Here is a 23,558-nt window from a genome sequence, read left to right as displayed (position 1 = left end):
TGGTCCTCTCATTAACTGTCTGTTGATTGACAGGGGTGCGCGTCCTGGAAGTGGTACTTCCCGTTCCACTACGCCCCATTTGCCTCGGACTTCAAAGACATCAAAGGCATGTTCACCGACTTTGAGCTTGGGACCAAGCCGGTAAGAATGGAGGACGTCAGGCTTCTCTCTCTCCCATTGTTAGGCCTGTCTGTTTTGTGTGGTCTAATGTTCCTGCGTTTCAGTTCAAGCCCCTGGAACAGCTGATGGGTGTCTTCCCTGCCGCCAGTGGAAACTTCCTGCCCCAAACATGGCGGTCACTCATGAGCAACCCAGTAAGTTTCACTTAATTTTAAAATGTTAACTATTTCAGCATAGTCCGAGCATATGTAGCTAATCTATAAGGGGCAATAGATGTGGAACTGATAGATTTTCTATGTAGGGGACCATCCAAATAAAGTGTGACCAATGTTATGATCATAGAAGTTGATTTAACTGCTTTGTCACCCATGTTTTCCTAACCTGTCGCCTCGTCTCCAACAGGAATCCTCCATCATTGACTTTTACCCTGATGACTTTGCCATTGACTTGAATGGAAAGAAATATGCTTGGCAGGGTAAGTCAACAGAATAATAGACTATTTAAACGGACATCTTGACGTGGCAGTGAATGCAGGTGGTTAGTTTGTATGTCCTGAATGATATACTCACTGCATTGCTTGCCCTTTGGGGTCCAGGCCTGGTAACTGTAAAGCATTACTGCTGATTTTAAAAAGGGCTTTATATAATACATTTGATTGAATGCGTTTTCCCCTCTGTGTGTAGGTGTTGCATTGCTTCCCTTCGTGGATGAGCGCAGGCTGAGGGCAGCCCTGGCTGAAGTCTACCCAAACCTTTCTCCAGAGGAAAGTGAGTAATGGGATTCTTCAACTTCAATCCACCATTGTAAACCACTCCTTCGGAATATGTATCACAGTAGTACAGTTACAGTACTTTATTAATTAAATATTTCAAGTGTGACAACACACCTTTAGAAGATGAATGTACAATGCATTTGGAAAGTATTCAGGCCCCTTGACTTTTTCCACATTTTGTTACGTTACAGCCTTATTCTAAAATTGAATAATTAATGTAATAATCCCTCATCAATCTACACACAATAACCCATAATTTGAGCTAATGTATTACAAATAAAATTATCACATTTACAAAACTATTCAGACCTTTTACTCAGTACTTTGTTGAAGCACCTTTGGCAGCGATTACAGTCTCAAGTCTTCTTGGGTATGACGCTACAAGCTTGGCACACCTGTATTTGGGGAGTTTCTCCCATTCTTCTCTGCAGATTCAGGTTGGATAGGGAGCATCGCTGCACAGCAATTTTCAGGTCTCTCCAGAGATGTTCAATCGTGTTCAATTCTTGGCTCTGGCTGGACCGCTCAAGGACATTGAAACTTGTACCGAAGCCACTCCTGCTTTGTCTTGGCTGTGTTTTTAGGGTCATTGTCCTTTTCAGTGAACTTTTGTCCCAGTCTGAGGTCCTGAGCACTCTGGAGCAGGTTTTCATCAAGGGGCTCCCGAGTGGCACAGAGGTCAGTGCTAGAGGCGTCATTGCAGACACCCTGGTTCGAATCCAGGCTGTATCACAACCGGCCGTAATTGGGAGTGCCATAGGGCGGTGCACAATTGGCCTAATGTTGTCCGGGTTTGGCTGGTGTAGGTCATCATTGTGAATAAGAATTTGTTCTTAACTGACTTGCCTAGTTAATATTTATTTATTTTTTAAGTACAATCTTTCCCTCGATCCAGACTAGTCTCCCAGTCCCTGCTGCTGAAAAATATCCCCACAGCATGCTGCCACCACCATGCTTCACTGTAGGGATGGTGCCAGGTTTCCTCTAGAAGTGACACTTGGCATTCAGGCAAAACAGTTCAATCTTTTGATCAGACCAGAGAATCTTGTTTGTCATGGTCTGAGAGTCCTTTAGGTGCCTTTTGGCAAACTCCAAGCGGGCTGTCATGTGCCTTTTTACTGAGGAGTGGCTTCCGTCTGGCCACTCTACCATAAAGGCCTGATTTGGTGGAGTACTGCAGAGATGGTTGTCCTTCTGGAGCTCCATCGTGTTCTTGGTCACCCCCCTGACCAAGGCCCTTCTCCCCCCGATTGCTCAGTTTGGTCAGGCAGACAGCTCTTGGAAGAGTCTAGGTGGTTCCAAATTTCTTCCATTTAAGAATGATGGGGGCCACTGTTTTGGGGAACTTCAATTTTTTCGGTACCCTTCCCCAGATCTGATCCTTGACACAATCCTGTTTCGGAGCTCTATGGGCAATTCCTTGAACCTCATGGCTTGTTTTTTGCACTGAAATGCACTGTCAACCGTGGGACCTTATATAGACAGGTGTGTGCCTTTCCAAATCATGTCCAATCAATTGAATTTACCACAGGTGGACTCCAATCAAGTTGTAGAAATATCTTAAGGATGCACCTGAGCTCAATTTCGAGTCTCATAGCAAAGGGTCTGAATGCTTATGTAAATAAGGTATTTCTGTTCTTTTTAATTTTCCTACTTTCTAAAAACCTGTTTTTGCTTTGTCATTATGTGTTATTGTGTGTAGATATTTTATTAATCCATCTGAGAATAAGGCTCGAACTGAACAAAATGTGGAGAAAGGGTCAACTACTTTCTGAATGACCTGTATAACATTACTTTATCACTGAAGTACTCCACCTGTGGAATTACTACTTGAACTCGTATAACCATGTGTATCTTGAATGACCGTGGTGTTAGTGCTAATCAATAGGTTTATTGTGTAAAGAACTCTCTTTTAGAAATCGTTTTGATTATTGACTGTCAGTCACTCCAGCTGATGTTTTCTCTCTTTCTTTCAGACAAGAGGAACAGCCTTGGCAGTGATATGCTGTTTGTTGGGAAGTCTCATCCTTGCTGTGACTTCATCCAGGAACTGTACCGTGGAGAATCTCATGAGGTATGTAAAGCTATGTCCCTGCAGCCTGATCAACTAATAGTTTATTGTATAGTGTATTATAAACTGGGTGGTTAGAGTCCTGAATGCTGATTGGCTGACAGCCGTGGAATATCAGACCGTATACCATGGGTATGACAAAACATTTGATTTTTACTGCTCTAATTACATTGTTAACCAGGTTATTATAGCAATAGCAATAAACCTTGGTTTGTGATATATGGCCAATATACCACGACTACGGGCTGTGTCCAGGCACTCTGCATTGCGTCGTGCTTAAAAACAGCCCTTAGCCGTAGTATATTGGCCATATTCCACACCTCCTTGGGCTTATTGCTTAAATATAGTATGATATTAACATTGCTGTGTGTGTTTTCCTCAGGGCACTGAGATGCCAGCAGAACTATGCCATGGAATTCAAGGTACATTAAATCTTGACGAAGACCCTATCCTACCAGATAAGTAAGGAATATCTATTTTATTATCATACATTTTAGAAGTTACCATTTATCTATCCATTTATCTATCCCCGGCTAACCTATGACTGTGAAACATCATTTGTTAGGCCAGTGCAGTCTCCCATCCCCATGCTGCGGGACATTGCACAGAACACTGCCATTGGGTAAGGATTCATATTTTACCCTCACAACCTCTGGTTCCCAGGGGGTATACGTAACCAAAATGGTGTTGTCTGGTCTGCTGCCCAATATTTGTTCTTCCATAGTCCCATTAACCAGGTTTCCATCCAACCTTTCTATGTGAGTTAAGTACATGTAGGATAAAAAAATGGCATGACAGGCTTGATGGAAACAGAACATTTTTGTGTACATTTTCCAAATGTCGACAAAGTACATTTAGAGTCACGTGATGACATGTTGTGTGGTCCTCCCACTTTGGAAAGTATGCAGTTTATTAGGCTACAAACTAAATAAATTATGAACTTCACAGGGTCGAGAAAGTGCAAGGTGATGAGCTTGATGCTCTTTTTCAATAAATATTGAGGGTCTTATTCTGCTGACATGTTCATCAACGCTTGGCTGCTGTTTTTGACAAATGTTCTTGGAAATAATGTTTCTGTTTTCGCTTAGGCTAAATACAGGTTAAGTTCCAATATAAACTAACACATTAATAATTCATAAAATCAATTGTAGCAAATATTCTGTTTTATGAATGTGTAAATTGTTCCTTTTTATCTTGGCAGAGTGAAATATAAGGACCCACAGTACGGAGAGACCTTTGTGTTCAAGGCTGTCATTCTTCCTGGAGCTAAGTAAGTTAATAGTTTTATTTATATATATATATATATGTGTGTGTGTGTGTGTGTGTGTGTGTGTGTGTGTGTGTGTGTGTGTGTGTGTGTGTGTGTGTGTGTGTGTGTGTGTGTGTGTGTGTGTGTGTGTGTGTGTGTGTGTGTATAGCTATTTTAATACTTAGTTTTTATAATTAACATGTTCCCATTGCATCGGTGTTGTATATAATCTCACTGTGTGTATAACACCTGGTGTATATTCTCAGTGTTTTCCACAAACACATGTAGCCAGCCAGGCTCCCCCCACAGGTTGACATTTTTGCCAAACGAGCTCTATTCTATTTTGGTGGCCGTCTAGTACATTCTAATGCTAGATTGTGTTTTCAGCCGGGGGAAAAAATATGATAAATAAATAAAACTTTTAATCAATCAAATGTATTTATAAAGCCCTTTTTAGATCAGCAGAGGGCACAAAGTGCTATATAGAAACCCAGCCTAAAACCTCAATCAGCAAGCAACGCAAATGTGGAAACACAGTGGCTAGGGAAAACTCCCTAGGAAGGCAGGAACCTGGGAAGAAACCTAGAGAGGAACCAGGCTCTGAGGGGTTGCCAGTCCACTTCTGGCTGTGCCGGGTGGAGATTGAGAGTACATGGTCATTTAAGGACAGATTGTTCTTCAAGATGTTCAAACGTTCATAGATGACCAGCAGGGTCAAATAATAATCACAGTGGTTTTAGAGGGTACAACAGGTCAATACATCAGGAGTAAATTTCAGTTGACTTTTCATAGCCGATCCTTCAAAGGTCGAGACAGCAGGTGTGGTAGGGAGAGGGAGTGGAAAACAGCAGGTCTGGGACAAGGTAGCACGTCCGGTGAACAGTTCAAGGTTCCTTAGCCGCAGGCAGAACTGGAGCAGCAGCACGACAAGTTGGACTGGGGACAGCAATGAGTCATCAGGCCAGGTAGTCCTGAGGCATGATCCTAGGGCTCAGGTCCTCCGGGAGGGGAGAGAGAGAATATAATTAAATTCACACAGGAGAATTACACGAGATATAACAGACTGACCCTAGCCCCCCGGCACATAGCATAGATATTTGAGACTGGTTGGGTCGGGGGACTCTGTGGCCCCGTCCGACAATACCCCCGGACAGGGCAGGATATTAGCCCACCCACTTTGTCCAAGCACAGCCCCTACACCACTAGAGGGATATCAACAGACAAACTTACTACCCTGAAGATCTCCACTGCCCAAGGGGCGCAAAAGTGTTTCATCAGCTATTGTACAATATGATATAAAACACAAGAAAAAAAATATTTTGACTGCATTGGGCCTTTAAAGAATCCTGTAGCAGTCTCCTGACTTCCACAGGCTTCAAGCTTCCTTTTGAGGCATTTTCTCAGCCATCTGCAATACAGGCATGAATGAAGCAGGCGTTTGACAGGGGCTTTGCTACACAGAAAGCAGCAGTTGACTAGTCCGTTGTGAACACTTTGATTAAATCACTAGAGATATGTCAATATCGTTGAATGTTCCATATAAGTATCATTGGCTTAAAACAATTCAAGCTGTTTTCTTTTAGCCTCACTCTGGTGCAAAATATGATATCTCTCCACTAGCCTACCTATTGTCCTTGCGGTGAGAATGATTCACCATATTCATTGAATGTTTTCATAATTTATTTGTAGATAATTTCCAAAAAGTCTACCAGTAAGCATATAAGGGAGCTAAGTGAATGGCTCTCTTACCGATGCAATTTGGTAGGCTACTGACGAGTCACTCACTTTAACGCCACTGTCTGGCAAGGCCTGATGGACTTCAAATAAAAACAATCTTTACTTGTCCTGATGTGATACCATGGACATACAGCGCATTTGGAAAGTATTCAGATCACCTTCACTTTTTCCACATTTTGTTACATTATAGCCTTATTCTAAAATGTATTACATTGTTTTATTTGCTCATCAATCTACACACAATACCCCATAATGACAAGGCAACACATTTTTAGACATGTTTGCAAATGTATTAAAAATCTAAAACATCACATAACCGTAAGCATTCAGACCATTTACTCAGTACTACTGTGAAGCACCTTTAGCAGTGATTACAGCCTCGAGTCTTCTTGGGTATGACGCTACAAGCTTGGCACACCTGTATTTGGGGAGTTTCTCCCGTTCTTCTCTGCAGATCCTCTCAAGCTCTGTCCGGTTCGATGGGGTGCATCGCTGCACAGCTATTTTCAGGTCTCTCCAGAGATGTTTGATCGGGTTCAAGTTCGGGCTCTGGCTGGGGCCACTCAAGGACCATTCAGAGACTTGTCCCGGCGCCACTCCTGCGTTGTCTTGGCTGTGTGCTTAAGGTTGCTGTCCTGTTAGGTGAACCTTCACCCCAATCTGAGGTCCTGAGCGCTCTGGAGGATTTCATCAAGGATCTCTCTGTACTTTGCTCCGTTCATCTTTCCCTCCATCCTGACTAGCCTCCCACTCCCTGATGCTGAAAAACGTCCCCACTGCATGATGCTACCACCATGCGTCATGGTATTGGCCAGCTGATGCCTGGTTTCCTCCAGATGAGACGCTTGGCTTTCAGGCCAAAGAGTTTAATCTTTGTTTTATCAGACCAGGGAATCTTGTTTGTCATGGTCAGAGTCCTTTTGGAAAACTCCTAGTGTGCTGTCATGTGCCTTTTTCAGAGGAGTAGCTTCCATCTGGCCACTCTACCATAAAATACCTGATCGGTGGAATGCTGCAGAGATGGTTGTCCTAATGGAAGGTTCTCCCATCTCCACAGAGGAATTCTGAAGCTCTGTCAGATTGACCATCGGGTTCTTGATCACCTCCCTGACCAAGGCACTTCTCCCCAGATTGCACAGTTTGGCCGGGCAGCCAGCTCGAGGAAGAGTCTTGGTGGTTAGAAGTTTCTTCCATTCAAGAATGATGGAGGCCACCGTGTTCTTGGAGACCTTCAATGCTGCAGAAATGTTTTAGTACCCTTCCCCAGATCTGTGCCTCGACACAATCCTGTCTCGGAGCTCTATAGACTATTCCTTCGACCTCATGGCTTGGTTTTTGCTGTGACATGCACTGTCTACTATGGGGCCTTATATAGACAGGTGTGTGCCTTTCCAAATCATGTCCAGTCAATTTAATTTACCACAGGTGAACCCCAGGTTGTAGAAACTTCTCAAGGATGATCAATGGAAATAGGATGCAACCAAGCTGGGGTTGTAGTTGTTGTCTCGTAGCAAAGGGTCTGAATACTTAAGTTATTTATTCTTTCTTTTTTAAGTTAATGTGCCAACATTTATAAACCTATTTTCACTTTGTCATTATGGGGTATTGTGTGTAGATGGAGGGGGGAAATGAATTGAATACATTTTAGAATAAGGCTGTAACGTAACAAATTGTAGAAAAGGGGAAGGGGTCTGAATACTTTCCGACTGCCCTGTATTTTCCCATGTGGGGTCTAAAATGTGTGTTGTCTTTATTTTTTTGTTTGATCATGGAGCTCTGACATTGTATGGTGTTGATTGTTTGTTACTGTTAATTTTTTGAGAAATCTCAAAATTGTACTTACCACAATCTTTCCTCAGGATGCCTGAGAAGGTTCTGAAGCCTGGGGACTGGGAGAGAGGTAACCGTGGCAGGGGTAACTGGAGGCCCCAACTGGGTTTCAACTCCAACAGGCAGCAGGTCCACCTTGACCAGTCAGCCTTCAGGGCCCTGGGGTACGTGCACACCACTTCAAACTAGATAGCATTGACCAACCTTTATGATGTCCCTTCAACAGTCGCCAATAAATACCCACCTTTTGATTTATGCCATCTAAGCTCTTTTATTTTACTTAGTCAGACGTTCTCAGAAGGCTGAATTATCATTTAAATCTGCAGTCTAATTCAAACAATGCTCACCCCCACCATGCATTTTTTGATGAACAGCTGAGGGATGTTTTAAACTATACAGTGTTTACTGTTCCATTTAACAAAGTAAATAGTTAAACCAAGTTCAAAGTTCATGAAGTCTAAAAATGAATGTACCTGTCCCGGATTGCCCCTTTAAGGAACCTGGGCAATTGAACATCTGGCTGATTCTGAACTTGTGTGTGTACGCACATACACACATACCGTTCAAAAGTTTTGGGTCACTTAGAAATGTCCTTGTTTTTGAAATAACATCAAATTGATCAGAAATACAATGTAGACATTGTTAATGTTGTAATGGACTATTGTAGCTGGAAACGGCTGATTTTTCATGGAATATCTACATAGAAGTACAGAGGCCCATTATCAGTAACCTTCACACCTGTGTTCCAATGGCACGTTGTGTTAGCTAATACAAGTTTATAATTTTAAAAGGTTAATTGATCATTAGAAAACCCTTTTGAAATTGTTAGCACAGCTGAAAACTGTCGTGCTGATGAAAGAAGCAATAAACTGGCCTTCATTAGACAAGTTGAGTATCTGGAGCATCAGCATTTGTGGTTTCGATTACAGGCTCAAAATGGCTAGAAACAAAACTTTCTTCTGAAACTCGTCAGTCTGTCTAGCTATGACAGGAAATGGTTAGTATTAGCAGTCATGTCTATAATATACTGCATCTCAGTAGGAATGTTTTATGAAATGTGTTCTGTATGTGTAGGATTTCTGCCGTTAGCTGATGTTTAATGCCTCAGACTTGGTGTGTTCCTGAATCTAAAGTAGCCACCGTATTGGGTGCGCTTGGCGTGGCATCTGGACCCAAATGTCTTCCTCAATTAAGTACCCGGCCACAAGGGTTAGTAGTCAGCTATTTGGCTGGCAGCTAGTGCTTATAGAAGTGTATATGGAACAGCTGTTAACTGATGTATAACTTTTGTGACTTACTCTGCGTGTTCTGTTGTTTTCAGTCACAGCATGAACAGACAGCAGCAGGGAGGTGGGCAGTACAGCAACGCTCCGCCCCCTGGCAACTACCACCAGGGGAACTACAACAGGCCCCCCCACAGCGGCAGTGGTGGTCACCTCCCAGCCTTCCAACGTAAGACCTACACCCACACAGGAAGGGCAGGCCTCAGACAAACACACCTTTACTGCATTTCTGATCAACTAAAATATAGCCTTTACATTGTGTCAAGTAGTAACTCTCTCTCCATCTAAAATGGGCAATAGAAAGGCTGTCAGACGGCCTGTAATCTCCGTTCCGATAAGGCCTTTTGTTTCATCATTCCTTACTCGCGGGAACATTTCGCTTCCTTTCTCCTTGGCTGAGATATCATACCTCTTCTGAAAAGACAAATAACTATATTATACAATTAAATGGCCCTTTGTTCAACACTGGGAAGTTAGAATGGTATAACCTACATATGGAGGGGGGACATTCTCTCTCTGTTTCCCTGCCCCTAATCAGAGGCTCCTGGTTGGGCCCTTGCCTCATGCTCCTCTGACAGCAGGTGTGTGTTACAAATAGCACCCTATTCCTTACATAGTGCACTACTTTTGACCTATATTGTGCCCGTAGAGCTCCAGTCAAAAGTAGTACACTATATAGGGAATAGTTTGTCATTTGGGAAGCAGACTCGGTTCTCCAATTTGACTTTGATGTGCCAATTTGCAAATGGATGAATAATCTCATCTGTCTGCTGATAGCTTGTGGGGGAGTCGAGACTATTATGGTGGCACTTGATGCAAATAAGCCTTGGCTCCTTCGGATTGTGGCAGCCAGTACCTCTCCTGGCCTATGCTGTTTATTCCTGATGGTAAACTTGCCAATTAGCAGCGTAGGACCGAACTTCATCCTCTCTTTTTCTATATGAGCATTATTTTGATTAAGGCAATCAGGGTTAATACTCTGGCCCATCTGATTGTGGGCCTGTTTCTCTTCAAATTGTCACTTTACGTGACGGTGGGATTTTTTTCTTCATGTTCTTCTAGTCCTCCTGAAGAGATGTAATTATTCCTACACTTCTGGCGGCTTGATATTAACATTTAGTTGATGTGAATTGGAACTGCTTAATTTCACCAACTACTGTACCTTTGACACTTTCCTTGAATAACCAGATGGCCTACACATTAAGTCAGTAAGAGCAATTTACATTAAATAATTGTATAAATAATTGTAGTATTTATTCCCATGCCTATCCGTAATAAGAGAATCTAGCCATTTTGGTCAACTCATTTATGTACAGGTTTCATGATTATGAATTGTTATATTTAATGAGATTAATAACCACATTCCCTATGGAAAGTCTACACCCCCTTGAACTTTTCACATTTTGTTGTTACAAAGTGGGATTTAAATAGATGTAATTGTCATTTTTGGGGGTCATTGATCTACACAAAATACGTTTTTATTTATTAAAAAATTATTAGTATTCACCCCCTTTTGTTTAGGCAAAACTAAGCTTGTTCAGAAGTAAAATCTGGCTTAACAAATCACAAATTATGAATTCACTCTGTGTGAAATAATGGGGTTTGACATTATTTTTAATGACTACCCCCTTCCTCTTTCCCCATACATCTGTAAGGTTCCCCAGTCAAGTATTGAATTTCAAGCACAGATTTGTCTACAAAGACCAGGGAGCTTTTCAAAAGCCTCATAAAGAAACTGCTGTGATTGGTAGATGGGTAACAATAAATCAGACATTGAATATGTCTTTAAGCATGGAAATGATGCTGTCGCTGATGTATTAAACTACCCAGACACATCAAAGATGCAGCCGTCCATCTGAACTGAGCTGCAGGACAGGAAGGAAATTGCTTAGGGATGTTACCATGAGGTCATTGGTGATTTTATAAAAACAGCTACAGAGTTCATTGACTGTGACGGTAGAAAACTGAGGCTGGATTAACAACATTGCAGTGACTCCACAGTAATGACTTCGATGAGCGTGTAGTGACTCCACAGTAATGACTTCAATGAGAGTGTAGTGACTCTACAGTAATGACTTCAATGAGAGTGAAAAGAAGAGTGCAAATCTAAAGTAAATACTAAAGTAATACTGCAAAAAAACATAGCTAAGTAATAAACTTTTGGGCATAAATGCAAACCTCATGTTGGGGGGGGGTTCAAAGACATTACTGAGTAACTTAACTGCCTCATTTTCAAGCATGGTGGTGGCTGCATCATATTATGGGTATGCTTGACATCGGCAAAGACTAGTGAGTTTTTCAGGATGAAAAGAAATGGAGCTAAGCACAGTCAAAATCCTAAAATAAAACCTGCTTCAGTCTGTCTTACACCAGACACTGGGAGAGGAATTCACCTTTCAGCAGGACAATAACATACAACACAAAGCAAAATCTACGCTTGAGTTGCCTACCAGGAAGACAGTAAATGTTCCTGAGTGGCCAAGTTACGGTTTTGACTTAAATATGCTTAAATCTATGGCAAGACTTTAAAATTGCTGTCTAGCCATGATCACCAACATCTTGACAGAGCGTGAATAATTTTTAATAGAATAATTTAGCACAATACAGGTGAGACTTACCCAAGAAGACTCTGCCTAAGGTGTTTCTAACATGTATTGACTCTGGGGTGAATTCTTATCTAATGAAGATATATTAGTGTTATTTTTCATTAGTCTTTCAAATATAGTAGAATTGTTCTTCCACTTTGACAGAGTATGTTGTGTAGATCATTGACAAAATGTACAATTAAATCCATTTTAATCCCACTTTGTAACACAAAATGTTAAGAAATTCAAGTGCGGTGTAGACTTTCTATAGGCACTGTATACATGCAGACTTGGCATTATCGGTCCCAACAGCACAATTAGCCTGACTAGTTATTGAGACCAGACTAGAAAACAACTCTAGGAAGGTAGTGTGCTCGGAGTTCAAAGACATGCTTTTGTTGCTGTTAACTGTCTCTCTCTGAGAGGATCCACTAGGTTGTCAGTAATCACCCTGGTCCGGCTGGGTCCTTTGTGTTGGGTTGGGGGGGCTCCTGTGTCCCTCCCGGTGTCCCCGTTTGCTGATTAGTGGTGCTAGCTGCTCTGGGAGACTGGGGGTGGTAATGAGATTGTCAAGTGCTTCTGGACACACTGGCCCTTCTGATAAAAGCCTTCTGGGAGGATCCCATTTGATTGGATGTGTGGTAGACTAGGGAGGGTTGAAACCAAAGTTAACTTCCCCTTTGACTGCACCTCTACCCCCATGTGGTGATGTGTCAACGTGCTGTCTCTGAAACATGCTGTGGGGTTTTGTTGTGCCTATTGCTGCTGTGTAATGACCCACCGGGGAGACACCGCTGGTCGCCATTAGTCTTCTGACGTCCAGTCACATTGTGTTTTTGTCGCACCGTTTAAAAGTTGCAGTTTAACGGCCTTATCCCATGGAATTCTATTTCCAAACATATAAGTTCTAGACTTATAACTTCACCAACTGTTTTACTATAGTAATGGAAGAACATGTGTATTGAGGGACATGTGAGTTGGTTTGAGCTAGTTGTAATCCCTTGGGGTAATACAGTGACTGTATATTGTACCGGGGGATTTTAGGTGTAATCCTTCATTGTCTTTTGTATCACATGGCCCAGGGCTCTAAAGTTGTAGATCATTGTTAATTAAGGAGATTGACAGGTGTGTAATTGTAATGTCCGCCGTTGAGTGACTGCCTGCTGGTCATCAGAGTAGGACAGAAGACACAGGCCAGAGTGGGTGGTCCTCAATAAGGTTGTGTTAGTCCAAGAGATTATTAACTGTCAAGATTTACTCATCTACAGATCCAACCTAATCACTTCGTCTGGACAAACAGTTATGCATTGTTGGTATGTTTTGGTTATACATAGAAAAAATAACTGTTTCTCAAGTGGCTGAAAATTATACATCTGAAAACCCTAGTTTGCTCAGTTATGTTGGCTTGTGGTCTACTTTACTCCACCGTAAGTCAGACTGACCAACCAGTCTATATTCTCTCTTGGTCATCTCAGACCATGTTAAACTCTCTACATGTCATAACACTGAGCACTAGGTATTGTACCACCAGGCCAAACGTGTTTATTTCCCAGGGATCCCATCGCCTCTTATCAAATTTCTTTTAACACCAGCCTCCAATCCAGGTTTGTAAATGACTGGCTTTTCTTTGCTGAAGTTCTTTTCATCACACCCTTCACCCCGCCCCCTCTCCTCCTGTCTCACCCACTCACCAGGCCTGCCCCTATAAACAAACAAGTCCCAGGCTTGCAGCTGGTCATTGCCTTGGCAACAGCGGATCTAGAAGAAGCGGCTCTCAAAGGGGCTCGCTGCGCTAGAACCAGGGGTACTTGAGCCATCCACAATGCTGCCCACTGAATGCTTATTTCATTTTCCTGAAGGAAGGAATGCAAATTAAGCATTTTTTCTCTTTTCCACCCACCTCAAATCTTATTGTGATTTAGTGCTTCAATGGGCTTCATTTTATCTTTGGGATTGTTTTATCTCTTGGATCAGTTTTAAGATTGAAATTTATGGGTTTGATATTGAGGTTAAAGCTGAAATTAATTGGGTTAATTAACTTGTACATTTTGACATGCTGTTGCAGTGTTGTATACCAAATCTGAGTTTCCATATTGATTGGCAAACATTTCGTGCAGCACTTTTAACTTTCACTCAAAGGAATTGTCTTATTATTATTTTTCAAATTAAGTGGTGTCCCATTTTGTTAATCTAACATTTACACTCTACTGAGACAAATCTCATAGCTGATTTTTATGTGTGTGTGTGTGTGTGTGTGTGTGTGTGTGTGTGTGTGTGTGTGTGTGTGTGTGTGTGTGTGTGTGTGTGTGTGTGTGTGTGTGTGTGTGTGTGTGTGTGTGTGTGTGTGTGGAAATTACACTGATGGCAACTCATCAGAACAAAATTCTTAGATAAAGTATTGCTCTTTAAGAGTCGCGCTCGTTATGTTCACTTAGTAGTGTGTTGGCGCCCTTTTTTGAAAGTCTCTTGTCGCCCACAGATTCTAGGCAGCAGGGTCTTCTAGGGACACCTCCCCCATACAACCCTCCGCAGCAATATCCAAGGTGAGTCTACGGCTTTGTCTGCTTTTTATACATAGGCATGTATTTACACGGTATTCCCTCATCCTGGGCCTACTAAGTTCATGAATGATGTAGTACTATTTTTTTAAAGGGTGCTCGCTGCAGCATATTAAGTTGACCTTGATACACATTTGTTTTTTTACTACACATGAGGTTTAGCGTAATATGTGGTTAGTACAAACTGTTCCAGTGCTTTAGTGGGGGACCACTGAGTCCCACTAAATGTACAGGTAGATGAAACATCTTGCTTTATTAGTTGAGACCACTGGGCTTCACCATGGGGGGCTTAGAAATGAATTAAGAATTTGGGAGCGCTAAACAAATTTCTCTTGAGGAGGTTTGGCCAACTTAATGAGGCATCACTAATACTGCTCTGGCAGTATCATTTCGGCGCCACAGTGTCCGCACAGACCCGTCATTGATTCTTTCTCCAGACCTCTTGAAGGACTAATCAGCTTCTTTGGTACAACTTTTCAGGCCTTCCAGGTCCATTGTTGCTCTCTGTCACCTTAGGTCACTAGTTATTAGTGGTGAACTGAAAACTGTTTCTATAACTACTTATACCAGCTGGACTGAAATTACATGCATAAGGAACCTGTAGGAGAGATTACGGATTCCAGTGCACGGCTAAGTCTGGCATTGGGGATGAATGTGACATGGTTCAATAATAAGGGATGGGCCCTTCTAGGACGGTTCCTTCTTCCTTCGACCATTGTAGTGAATATGAGACTTAATATGGTGGCTTGGCTTATGGATGGACACATTGCTTTGGCATTAGTCTTGGACTGGTGGTGTGGGCGTCACACACATGCAATGTGGCGTCCTCATTTTAGGGATGAGTGCAATTCACGATTCAAGTCACATGTAAATGTCTGGTTTATTAGATACTTTGGCATACATTTAATATTCTTATACTTTTATTAATGTGAAATGGGTGGCCATTTTTTTTCTTCTGAATTAAATCTCCAGGTCGATACTAATTAGCAGGGATGTTGCTAGGTCACCATGGTCAATTGAAAGCTGCATCAATAGAACTGGAAAAGGTTTGGGGGGTTTTTGCTCCTGATTAGGCGCTTTGACATATTTAGACTGAATAATGGGTAGGACTGGAGCAGGGAGGGCCTGAAGCCTAAATTGCCCAGCATGGCTAATGTGTTTGTAGCTGTCTATGAGACGCTAACATGCACACAAAACAATTGCGGGTAGTCAGATAAATATAATAGTTTGACTTAAACGTTTGCAATTTCCCTAATATTGTTCACAGGGACACATCTGAAATCAGGCTACGAGGGGACTATGATAAATGCAAACAATCGCAAACAATTAGTTTTGTGAAGCATATTCGGACATATAAAGTTTATATGAAAACTAAGTGCATGCTTTGTTTTCCGATCTCACTTCACTCATGCATAAGAGGGAAGCTTGCACTACCGGTGATGTCACATGTGCAGATCAAATACACCACTAGAACTCCTAATTTGAAAGATTACTCAGAAATCAGGTGTTTTAATTGGCATTTGCTTACTTTGAATATGACCATGCGCATATTTAAAATAAGCAGATTAAGGCGTTAACATGACTACCATACTCAACCTGCTGCCATCTATTTTAATATTGAGTTATTACTGTGCATGTAAACATACTGAAAGGCTAAGGCACATACAGATGTCAGAATTTAGATATGAATCGGCACAATCTACTTATTCGGTTTGCTGGTGTCTTAGAGCTGAAATTTGGATCATGCCATTACAGGGCGTCAGGTAGCCTAGCAGTTAACGTTGGGTCAGTAACCGAAAGGTTGCTGGTTCGAATCCCGAGCCAACTAGGTGAAAAAGCTGTGCCCTTTACCAAGGCACTTAACCCTAGTTGCTCCTGTAAGTCCCTCGGAATAAATGTAAACTGTGCTAATGCCAATTTTAAAAATACATCTAAGAAGAGCAATACGGCAAATTATGAAACTATTTTTTATTGTATTATATTCTGTTATGATGACTTGAACGGTTCATTGGCTAGCTGTGTTAATTTCTGGTTTGTCTAATTTACTTTCTGATAACATCTAAATTATTGCAAGTTAGCAGTGATTTAATTTAGTCATCTTCTATGACATGGCAGTTTAGAGTTTATTTGTGATGTAAACCCTACAGTCCAGAAATTAACAAATTAAATAAGGCATTAAAGTCCAAAACAACAATGTTTGTACCCACACAGGCAGCAGTATGGTGGTGGTGGTGGTGGGCATGGCTGGGACCGGTCGACTCAGAGAGGAGGCCACGGAGGGGGGCAGGGCCAGGGCGGCTACCATCAGCAGCGTGGTCAGGACGACCGCAGAGGAGACCGTGGAGGACAACCGGTAACTACATTATTCAGCTGACTGTATTTAGGACTAACATATGACATCAATAATGAGGAAGACGTGACCTCAACGTCAATATACCTGTGTTTAGGGCTGGGCGATATGACGATTTATATGGTGTGACGATAGAAAAACATCTATTGTTTCCTATTATGCTCTATCGTTTATTTCTTTGTGTCGCAAATCGCACTCTTTACGGCAATATTTTTTGTCAATTGGACGACACTTTGCGTTCTTCCACACATATCGTGTGGAAGGACATTTGCACCACAAACAAACATGGAGGCTAGTGAACGTGGCACGGAGACAGGGAGCTCGTACCTAAAAGAGGGGTAACTCCGGTCGCATAGACGTGGTTTGGGTATCAAAAGTCTGACACGGACCAGAAAACCAACTTCCACAAAATATGCCGCAGGCCAGTCCCGACAACAAACTTGAACACCACTAACCTATTTTACCACCTACGCAAGAATCATGTGAAACAGTACGGCGAGTCTATGGATGAGACCCAGAAAAGTACAGTCAAGTGCTCAAAACAAACTCCCGACTCAAGACTTTAAGAGGCTTTTGCCCGCGGTACACCATATGGCAAAGAATCACGAAGATGGAAGGAGATAACAGCTGCCGTTACAACTCACATCTGCAAAGACATGATGGCCCCAATTTACACAGTTGAGAAACGGGGGTTTCGTGAGTTGATACTAACACTTGACCCAAGGTACCAAATGCAAATACCTTTTTATTTGTTGAGTATAATTCAAAATGTAATAAGAAATAGGCCTTTACATGTGGTAATTTTATATATACTATTTATTCATTGAATTTACAGGAAATGTGTATATCGTGAAATGTATCGTTATCTGGATATGAAATTACCTATTTTGGGATATGAGATTTTTTCCATATCGCCCAGCCCTACCTGTGTTCATTTGATCATGGAATAAAGCCTGCACCAAGTGCCTTTTGCCTGTTTGGGTGCACTAACTCCTGTTTACCATGAATTAGGCCCTTTGAAACTTTTTCCTGGATAGTAACTATTATTGACGCCAACAATGTCCATCTTACAAGGAGCATGCCTCCAGAGCATTAGGAGCACTTACCTATACTATGCACATGTTTGTGTATGGCTTTAAGTCGAAACATTGTTTATGTGGATAGTGATCAGTTATTTTGCATGCGTATGATAGTGGCTTCCTATTTTATTGCCTTAAAACCTGGAATTAAAATACTTTGTAGAGCCACCTTTTGCAGCAATTACAGCTGCAAGTCTCTTGGGGTGTGTCTCTATAAGCTTGGCACATCTAGCCACTGGGATGTTTGCCTACTCTTCAAGGCAGAACTGCTCCAGCTCCTTCAAGTTGGATGGGTTCCGCTGGTGTACAGCAATCTTTCGGTCATAACACAGATTCTCTTTTTTTTTAAATTATTTTTATTTTTTTTAATATATAAATTTACCCCTTTTTTCTCCCGAATTTCATGGTATCCAATTGTTATAGTAGCTACTATCTTGTCTCATCGCTACAACTCCCATACGGGCTCAGGAGAGACGAAGGTTGAAAGTCATGCGTCCTCCGATACACAACCCAACCAGCCGTACTGCTTCTTAACACAGCGCGCATCCAACCCGGAAGCCAGCCGCACCAATGTGTCGGAGGGTACACCGTGCACCTGGCAACCTTGGTTAGCGCTCACTGGGCCCGGCCTGCCACAGGAGTCGCTGGTGCGCGATGAGACAAGGACATCCCTACCGACCAAGCCCTCCCTAACCCGGACGACGCTAGGCCAATTGTGTGTCACCCCACGGACCTCCCGGTCGCGGCCGGTTACGACAGAGGCTGGGCGCGAACCCAGGGACTCTGATGGCACAGCTGGCGCTGCAGTAGAGCGCCCTTAACCACTGCGCCACCTGGGAGGCCATAACACAGATTCGCAATTGGATTGAGATCTGGGCTTTGACTAGGCCATTCCAATACATTTAATGTTTCCCCTTAAAACACTCAAGTGTTGCTTTAGCAGTATGCGTAGGGTCATTGTCCTGCTGGAAGGTGAACCTCTGTCCGAGTCTCAAATCTCTGGAAGACAGAAACAGGTTTCCCTCAATAATTTCCCTGTATTTAGTGCCATCATCATTCCTTCAATTCTGACCAATTACCCAGTCCCTGTCGGTAGAAAAACATCCCGACAGCATGATGCTGCCACCACCATGCTTCACTGTGGGGATGGTGTTCTCAGGATGATGAGAGGTGTTTGTTTTGTGCCAGACATAGCATTTTCCTTGATGGCCTAAAAGCTCAATTTTAGTCACATTTGACCAGAGTGCCTTCCATATGTTTGGGGAGTCTCCCACATGCCTTTTGGCAAACACCAAATGTCTTTGCTTATTTTTTTTTCTTTAAGCGATGGCTTTTTTCTGGCCCACTCTTCTGTAAAGCCCAGCTCTGTGGAGTGTACGACTTAGTGGTCCTATGGACAGATACGCCAATCTCCGCTGTAGAGCTTTGCAGCTCTTTGGTCTCTTTGTTGCCTCTCTGATTAATGCCCTCCTTGCCTGGTCTGTGAGTTTTGGTGGGTGGCCCTCCCTTGGCAGGTTTGTTGTGGTGCCATATTCTTTCCATTTTTTAATAATGGATTTAATAGTGCTCTGTGTGATGTTCAAAGTCTCTGGATGTTTTTTTTATAACCCAACCCCGATCTGTACTTCTCCACAACTTTGTCCCTGACCTGTTTGGAGAGCTCCTTGGTCTTGATAGTGCTGCTTGCTTGGTGGTGCCCCTTGCTTAGTGGTGTTGCAAACTCTGGGGCTTTCCAGAACAGGACACTTAGATTGCACACAGGTGGACTTTATTTAACAAATGATGTGACTTCTGAAGGTAATTGTTTGCACCAGATCTTATTTAGGGGCTTCCTAGCGAAGGCGGTGAATACATATGCACAAACCACTTTTCTGTTTTTTTTATTTTTATAATATATTTTTTTAAACAAGTTTTTTTTTTTCACTTCGCCAATTTGGAAGTATTTTGTATGTCCATTAAATCCAAATAAAAATGTAACAAAATAGGAAAAATGCCAAGAGGGGTGAATACTTTTTCAAGGCACTGTATATGGCAGGGAGACAGAGGGTAACTACTAATTCAGCCTCTCAAAATATACATTAGAAGAAGACTAGTACGAAGCAAACTGTTGAAATGTCTGACATCTTTGATCTTCATACTCAAATTTCTGACTGATTTGGCCCTTGTTTTCTGTGTTTTACAGGGATACCACTCTGGACGGAATTACCACTTGCCACCCCCAGAAGGAAAATACAATTGGAGTTAAATTCAGACCTAATAGTGCCGAAGGCGATTTTAATTTGTAATTTTTTCTTAATACATGTCTTTTTCAGGCTGTTGACTTGTAAGATGTTTTTGTTTTTAATTCTACCTAAAAAAAATGTTATTTTATGTAATGCATTTTTAAGAATACCTGTAAAACTTGTGAAATACAAGTCAGTCAAGACAATTGTCATTGTCAGTTTATTTGGAAAGATTAGCTCCATATTTCAGTGTACAAGTTACTCTATTTTCTGAAATAAAACCAAATTCAACTTTTTGCATCACATCTTTGGTTTTTAGAATCACATTTCTGCTGATTTCTGTCAACCTCTAGCTTTTTTTTGGCAAGCATTCGTAGAAAAAATCATTTGTTTGTAAACTTAAAATACCTAAATCATTAAGGAGTTAAACACTGTAGATAATGGGTTTATTTGTTTTTTTATCAACTTAATTCTTTAGTCATTCATTTAGATCGGCAAACCTCGACGGCAGTTGCATCAGGCCTTTGTTTTTGAGGCGAAATAATGTCATTAACCAATAATGTCATTAACCAATAGCATCCTATTTTATATCCTGTCTTGTTTCATTAAATCGTCACGGTCCATTTTCATAGGTAGATGAATGGGTGAATGGTGCTACCTGCCCGCTAAAATACAATGTACTTTTTTGGCTTGCTGGCGTCTTGGTGCTAGTCATGCAGTACAGGGCAGCATGTAGTCTAGTGGTTAAAGCATTGGGCCAGTAACCGAAAAGATCGCTTGTTTGAATCCCCGAGCTAACAAGGTGAAAAAAATCTGTTATTAGCCGTTGAGCAAGGCACTTAATCCTAATCGCTCCTGGGTCGCCATTGATAATGGCAAACCCTGGCCTTCACCCCACTGTGAAAATGTCTCAGGGGGAGTTCGGATATGCAATTCACACATGCAATAATATGTATATGTACATGTGTGAAATAGGACAAATTTAAACACCCACCAAAATTATAATAATATTTTGTCTCAATTATGTCCCCATTCCTTTATTTAATTTGGGTCATATTATCAACTAGGCTAAATTTAGCATCACATTAATTAGCATTTTTGCTAGCCTGTATTTCAAAGTCACAAAGAACCCAGGAATAACAAAGAAAATTATATTTATTGGAAATGACAATCTGAAACAATTGAGTGCAGTTACAGTCGCTTGGAAATTCTAACCTTTCATCACCTGATAATATACCTTTTTCGCCTAAACAGTAGCCTAACAGGTCCAATTTAATCTCCTGCAAGTAGTCTTGCGTTTTAGGACTTTATCATGCTGTATAGACTAGGTGCATAAATGTTTATCTCCACTTAACCATGATGGCTTGTAATGGCAGAAAATATTGGAATTTACATTTATTGACTCTGTTTTCTTTCAATAATTGTGTGGTGGTAATAAGAAATAAACACAAATTGTAACATTGCTATAATGTAAAGTACAATATCATTTGAATAATTAAATTACATTAGATCTGTTTGTGTGCTATACCTGTGAAATTCGATGCATTCCAGTCAATGTGCCTCATAATTATTCTATCAACATAAATAAGCAGTAATGCTTACATGCCAAGCGATATTTTGTTAAAGTTTAACAGGAATGTGATTTGTATATATTTACGCTATGCAGCAGCAATCACATTTTGCAATTTACCAAAACAATTTTTAAACAAATATTTCGTTTAAAAACAAAAATCATAGTCACATGAAATATTTTTGTTAGCTATATACAGTTAAGGTTCATTCACCGGACTGATACCCTCGTGTCCTTAAAGAATTGAATCGCAACAAATAACTTCACTCCCTTTTACACCCGAATAATACCGTTACGGAGTGCTTGGGAGTCTCATTTTTATCAAATACTCTTGATCAAAAGTATACACGCACGGCCGACTGTTAATAATAGGTGCACCATGCACCTCCAAAATGTCAAGAAATTCTGGTGCTTCTGTTGTCCTCAATGTCATCAACGACCAATGTCTTTCCGACTTAAAATCCACTTGACGTTATTGTCTCCCGAATTCAAATGTACATTTCTTCCTTCTACCAAGTTCTGCCATAAAGCAGGTTTGAACTGACCATGTTATTGGTGTACTCGAGGAGAGCCGCTTCTGTCTGAGCCATGTTAATCTGGCTGTGTAAAATAGGGGGACTGGGGGACATTTCCTCCAGTTCTTCAGCAGTGGATAATGGATGATGCACCAGCTGGTTTTGATGGTGATTGACCACCGCACTGCCCGAAGCTGTCATCGCTCCACTAGAGACGTTCTGCTGCTGCACCTGCTGATGCCCAGACGTCGGTGTGCTGGATCCGTTCTGACTGGGCTTGCCATCCTTCACGAGAACCGGGACTGCCACACGCCTCGGTGACTGCTGTGGGCACACATTGCCATTCTCCTGTTGAATCTGCAGTGTGGCTTTGTCCTTCGCCTGGCGTTTCATTTTGTACCGGTGGTTCTGGAACCAAATCTTGACCTGTGTTGGTGACAGGTGGATCATGCTCGCTAGGTGTTCCCTCTCGGGTGCTGACAGGTATTTCTGCTGCTTAAACCGCCTCTCCAGCTCGTACACCTGCGCCTGAGAGAAGAGCACCCTTCGTTTTCTCCTGGGCGCTGAGTGTAGGGTCACCATGGACTTGGTGGCGTCCATCCCAGAAAGTGTCCCCATCCCGGTCATGTTCATCCCATTGGAAGCCCCCATGAATCTAGAAACTGCAATAGCGCACAGATATAGGCTGTTAAATAAATTCATATTAGATGCAGTCTAAATTAGGTGCTGTGCATCATGCACCATTACAATGTAGTTTCCATTCATTTTTATTTTTATTGAAAACGAATTGTCTTTGGCATTTATTTGAAAAGAAACAAGACTGAGTTTTTTCAACTTACTTGTTGGATAGCGGGGTTCGGTGTTTGCGCTATACCATGCAGTTGCTGCTGCGCCGTTCCTCATGGTGTCTTGGTACGACGGGAGGTCTCCCATATTACCGATGCTGCCGTTGCAGTATCCACCCATGGCGCTGGAAAATTGGGAGACGCTGTGTGGCATGTGATAAGCGCTCGCCACCCCGGTGTTATGGCCCATGGAGTGCTGCTGCAGTCCCGGTTGAGACACCGAAGTCTGTCGATATGCTCCCAGCGGAGACGCGAGGCTCCCTGTACAGTCCATTCCTCCAAACTTTCTGTAGGTCTCCTCGATCGGGCTTAAAATATCTGTCACTGAGAAAGGAGTTGAGTGCTTTGGGCTCAAGGACATGGTTTAGCCCGCAGGTGAATATGGCTGAACGCGGAACAAGCCCGACTGTGGTGCTGTTGTCCCCTCACTGCTCACAGGACACCTACGTAATAGAGTACTTGTGGGTCCGTCTGAGATATCCAATTGATCGCCTTGGAGAAGGAGGGGAGCCTTGGACGCTCTTATCTTGTGTTTACTCTAGCCAGGCGCCAGGTTTACGACAAACACAAGGGGCGGAGCAACGAGCCAAACGATCCAACAATGGCCATTGACATTTTACCGGAGTAATTGAGGAAAATGCTACTTTTTAGTTCAGATCTGCAAGATGCCGTCTAGATGGTTTGAACTTTAAACGTCAACTTCACAAATACCTCGGATATGGACTTGATTTGAAACGTATTTTAAAAGTGTATTTGGTCTCAAGCGATAGTG

The 23,558-nt window shown here is 42.1% G+C and overlaps 2 protein-coding genes across 2 annotated transcripts in view; one reads left to right on the top strand and one right to left on the bottom strand.

Moving 5' to 3' along the window:
- LOC123990625 (5'-3' exoribonuclease 2-like) overlaps window positions 1-20,161 on the top strand; it is a 40,532-nt gene extending 20,371 nt beyond the window's left edge. Inside the window, exons 19-31 of the mRNA XM_046291264.1 lie at window positions 34-141; window positions 225-314; window positions 523-595; window positions 804-887; window positions 2,869-2,966; window positions 3,346-3,425; window positions 3,529-3,585; window positions 4,165-4,233; window positions 7,809-7,943; window positions 9,101-9,231; window positions 14,127-14,190; window positions 16,417-16,558; window positions 19,817-20,161. Coding sequence (XP_046147220.1) covers window positions 34-141; window positions 225-314; window positions 523-595; window positions 804-887; window positions 2,869-2,966; window positions 3,346-3,425; window positions 3,529-3,585; window positions 4,165-4,233; window positions 7,809-7,943; window positions 9,101-9,231; window positions 14,127-14,190; window positions 16,417-16,558; window positions 19,817-19,879 — 1,194 coding nt within the window. The 3' untranslated portion in view covers window positions 19,880-20,161. The remainder of the gene's footprint in view (window positions 1-33; window positions 142-224; window positions 315-522; window positions 596-803; window positions 888-2,868; window positions 2,967-3,345; window positions 3,426-3,528; window positions 3,586-4,164; window positions 4,234-7,808; window positions 7,944-9,100; window positions 9,232-14,126; window positions 14,191-16,416; window positions 16,559-19,816) is intronic.
- Window positions 20,162-20,693: 532 nt separating this feature from the next.
- Window positions 20,694-23,293, bottom strand: LOC123990626 (homeobox protein Nkx-2.4-like). The gene is made up of 2 exons (XM_046291265.1): window positions 22,781-23,293; window positions 20,694-22,603 (listed from the first exon to the last, which is right to left on the bottom strand). The coding sequence occupies exons 1-2, from the start codon at window positions 23,145-23,147 to the stop codon at window positions 21,936-21,938; spliced, it is 1,035 nt and encodes a 344-aa protein (XP_046147221.1). The 5' UTR covers window positions 23,148-23,293; the 3' UTR covers window positions 20,694-21,935.
- Window positions 23,294-23,558: the final 265 nt, after the last annotated feature.

Source organism: Oncorhynchus gorbuscha, linkage group LG12, assembly GCF_021184085.1.
Source record: "Oncorhynchus gorbuscha isolate QuinsamMale2020 ecotype Even-year linkage group LG12, OgorEven_v1.0, whole genome shotgun sequence".
Classification (NCBI taxonomy): Eukaryota; Metazoa; Chordata; class Actinopteri; order Salmoniformes; family Salmonidae; genus Oncorhynchus; species Oncorhynchus gorbuscha.
This window is presented reverse-complemented; position numbering and strand designations above follow the sequence as displayed.

What these genes read in the sequence shown, in the direction of transcription:
- LOC123990626 (XM_046291265.1), bottom strand. Translation starts at nt 23,147, where the DNA reads ATGTCCTTGAGCCCAAAGCACTCAACTCCTTTCTCAGTGACAGATATT. An exon ending in CGAACCCCGCTATCCAACAA is followed by an intron (nt 22,604 to 22,780) that starts GTAAGTTGAAAA and finishes GCGCTATTGCAG; the next exon opens with TTTCTAGATTCATGGGGGCT.